This window comes from Echinococcus granulosus (assembly GCF_000524195.1).
Source record: "Echinococcus granulosus chromosome Unknown EG_S00274, whole genome shotgun sequence".
Classification (NCBI taxonomy): Eukaryota; Metazoa; Platyhelminthes; class Cestoda; order Cyclophyllidea; family Taeniidae; genus Echinococcus; species Echinococcus granulosus.
In genome coordinates this window covers 19,486-22,614 of record NW_020170654.1, presented here as the reverse complement: position 1 = coordinate 22,614, position 3,129 = coordinate 19,486, and the positions used below count along the sequence as shown (strand labels likewise).

General features: G+C 47.5%; 1 protein-coding gene across 1 annotated transcript; it reads right to left on the bottom strand. All coding sequences in view use genetic code 11, as the record gives it.

Annotated features, from left to right (window-relative positions):
* Window positions 1–472: 472 nt before the first annotated feature.
* Window positions 473–2,075, bottom strand: EGR_10808 (Heat shock cognate protein; the record flags this gene model as incomplete). The annotated part of the gene is made up of 2 exons (XM_024500057.1): window positions 473–1,338; window positions 1,760–2,075. 2 exons carry the CDS (start codon window positions 2,073–2,075, stop codon window positions 473–475), a joined length of 1,182 nt encoding a protein of 393 aa, XP_024345529.1.
* Window positions 2,076–3,129: the final 1,054 nt, after the last annotated feature.

Below are 3,129 nucleotides of genomic sequence, written 5' to 3'. Positions count from 1 at the left end.
CTAACGCGTTCAGCTCTGCCACCCTACTCTTCTCCTTCTTGTCCTCCTGCTTGAATTTCTCCGCATCGGCCAGCATTCGCTCTATCTCCTCCGCCGACAGACGACCCCTGTAGTTGGCAATAGTCATGCTTCTCTGCTTCCCTGTCGACGTTTCCACCGACGACACATGGAGAATGCCGTTTTCGTCAATTTCAAAGGTATTTTCGAACTTAACCTTACCACGTGGTGCTTCTAGGAAATCCCTTAACAAAAACTCCTCTAAAATGTTGTTGTCACTCGCCTTCGCACATTCGCCTTCAAAAATCCTATTGAGCAAATGCGTTTGATTATCTGCAGCTGTTGTGTTAATCACTGTCCGCTTCGTTGGAATTCGCCTGTTTCGCTTTATCACAATTGCCATCATACCACCTGCCTTCTCCCATCCCAATAACAGTGGCGTAACTTCCAGCAACATCAAATCCTGCATTAAATTCTACATACCGCCACTCAGCTTGGCTCCCAGCGCCGCCGCGCCGTTCACCACTGCCTCCTCTGGGTTGATGGACCTTTTTAATTCTCTACCATTGAAGAATTCCTGCAACATGCTCTGCACCTTCGGAATAGGCGTCGATCCACCCACCAGCAATATCTCGTGGATGTCACCCTTGTCCATCTTCGCATCACTCAACGCCGTCTTCACAGCATCTATCGTCTGACTGAAGATGTCCGAGAACAACTCCTCAAATACGGTTCGTGTGAGGGTTGTCCTAAAATTAATGCCCTCAAACAGCGATACTATGCCTATGTTGGTGTGCTCGGCCGAGCTCAACATCCTCTTTGCCTGCTTGCATGAAAATCCCACACGGCCGATGGCTGTCATGCGAGTGGTCAAATCCTTACCTTCGTGCGCCTGCTTGAACGTCTCCACACAGTGATCCACCAGTCGAGAATTGATGTCCTCACCACCCAGGTGCGTGTCACCACCGACCGCCTTCACATCAAATTTACCATTCTCCATAGACATGATGGACACGTCGAGGGTGCCACCTCCCCAATCTAAGATGAGCACATTGCGTTGCCTGTCGCTCCACTTGTCCATGCCGTATGCAATGGCAGCAGCCGTCGGCTCATTGAAAAGACGCAGCACGTTCGAACCGGCTATCTTCGCTGCGTCTATAGTGGCCTGTCTTTGGCTCACATTGAAGTACGCTGGCACAGTGATCACTGCATCTGTGACCTTCTCGCCCAAGAAAGTCTCCGCTGTCTGCTTCATCTTTGACAGCACCATGGCCGAGATCTGCTCAGCGACGAATTGCTTTGCTTCACCGCAGTGCTGCGCTTCAATTTTTGGGTTCCTTTCTGAATTTATAACTTTGAAGGGCCAGTGTTTTATGTCGCTCTACACAGCCTCATTGCCAAAACTGCATCCGATCAGACGCTTTACACCGAACACTGTATTGGCGGGGTTCATAGCGGCTTCACCGATGAGGCGTTCTTTGTAGGCGAAGGCAACACAAGTTGGCGTTACGCTATTGCCTTGATCGTTGGCTATGATCTCTACCCTGCCGCATTGGAAAACACTGACACAAGAGAAGGTCATTCCCAAATCAATGCCGATAGCAGGACGTGTCAACATGGCCTCGTGTGATGCACAAATGCTAACATGTTGTGTCGAATAATGATAACCACTACACTTGCTGCATCCCTTTATGCTAACTGCAGCTGATCCTGCTGAACCTAAGCTTGATGCGCGCTAACTGCTAGAATTCGTTTATCCAACCAGGAGCTGCTAGTGTTGCATACTTCTCCTCAATAACTGGCGACTGTGCACTTGAAAGCGGAGACGCACGATGCAGGCTCAGGCTCGCACACGCCTGGCAGTAAGCGGCAGTGTGAGCAGTGGTGCCGTCTCCGTGTTGCCGAGTTGGTGGCAGATAAGTGGCAGTGGGGAAGTGCCAACATAGCGACTCATGACTAGTAAAACTGTGAGGCCTAATAGGCCTAAGTGATGCGACAGGAAAGTATTGCCGTAGTGTAGTCACCATCCTTAAGGCCCATGCAGACTCCAGCATAAGTAATCGAGATGGAATCCGCATCGTGCTGCAAGGCTGCGTTACTCCTCGAGGTTACCAAGTGTATCTTCTCTCAGGCCAATAATTTTATTTGTGAAATGTACTAAAGAGTGAGTGTTGCTAGCCACAGTCAAGAACTATGGCTTTAAAAAGCATCTGCATGGAATTCAATTGAAATGAGTCGATGCTTCAGCCTTTAATTGCATTTGGTATTGTTTGTGGCACCTAACTATAAACGTGTTTATCAAGTTTCATCGTGGAGATCGCCAAATCATTCCACATTAGAGAAAATTATGAGAGCTGAATACATGTTTATACTAGTTGGCACACACTTCACATAGAAATGGCATAACAAATGACCTGCGTGCATGAACTCGGAGGCAGTTTGTCGTCAGCTCTACGACATCTCGAGAAGCATGCTCTATTCCCCTGACTTTTGGTTGCTACATGTTTATAGAACGACTAGAATGGTTATGACAAGGCAAGGATCAGTTAGTGTGCTGCTTCTCTTAACAGCATGTACGACCTCTCCACTAGCAGCGATCTACTTCGCCTTTCTATGCACTACTGCTGCAAACAAAGAATACAACACCATTTACCACCGCCTTCTGAGGGACAACTCTTTCTTTCCGCTTAACATCATTACGTATATGCTGGAATGCAACATGCCCATTTCTAAACAATTTTCAACTACCTTTTGGAAAATCTCAGCCTCAAAGCTGTTATTAATTCATTGACCCTCACACAAAACGTGGCTGCAAAGAGTCGGAGAGCGCGATGCATGCATGCACATAAAAACGATTTCATATTCAGTAGTTGAGACATCTTTAATAAGAAAAGCCCCATCAACCACAAATAATCGGGATACGAAGAAGTGAATCTCAATGTTAAATAGCGCCGATGGCCCACCACCTCGCAGTTTCGGTCTTAACTGATGAGGCAGCTCTCACCTCCGCCGGAGCCTCTGGACATCGGCACAATAACAAGTGAGCAGATTTAATCTCAATTTTTTTCGTCATTCCCTACATGAATTTGGACGCTAGGGGTTGGGTTACTGAAATGCTATCACCTTCTATAC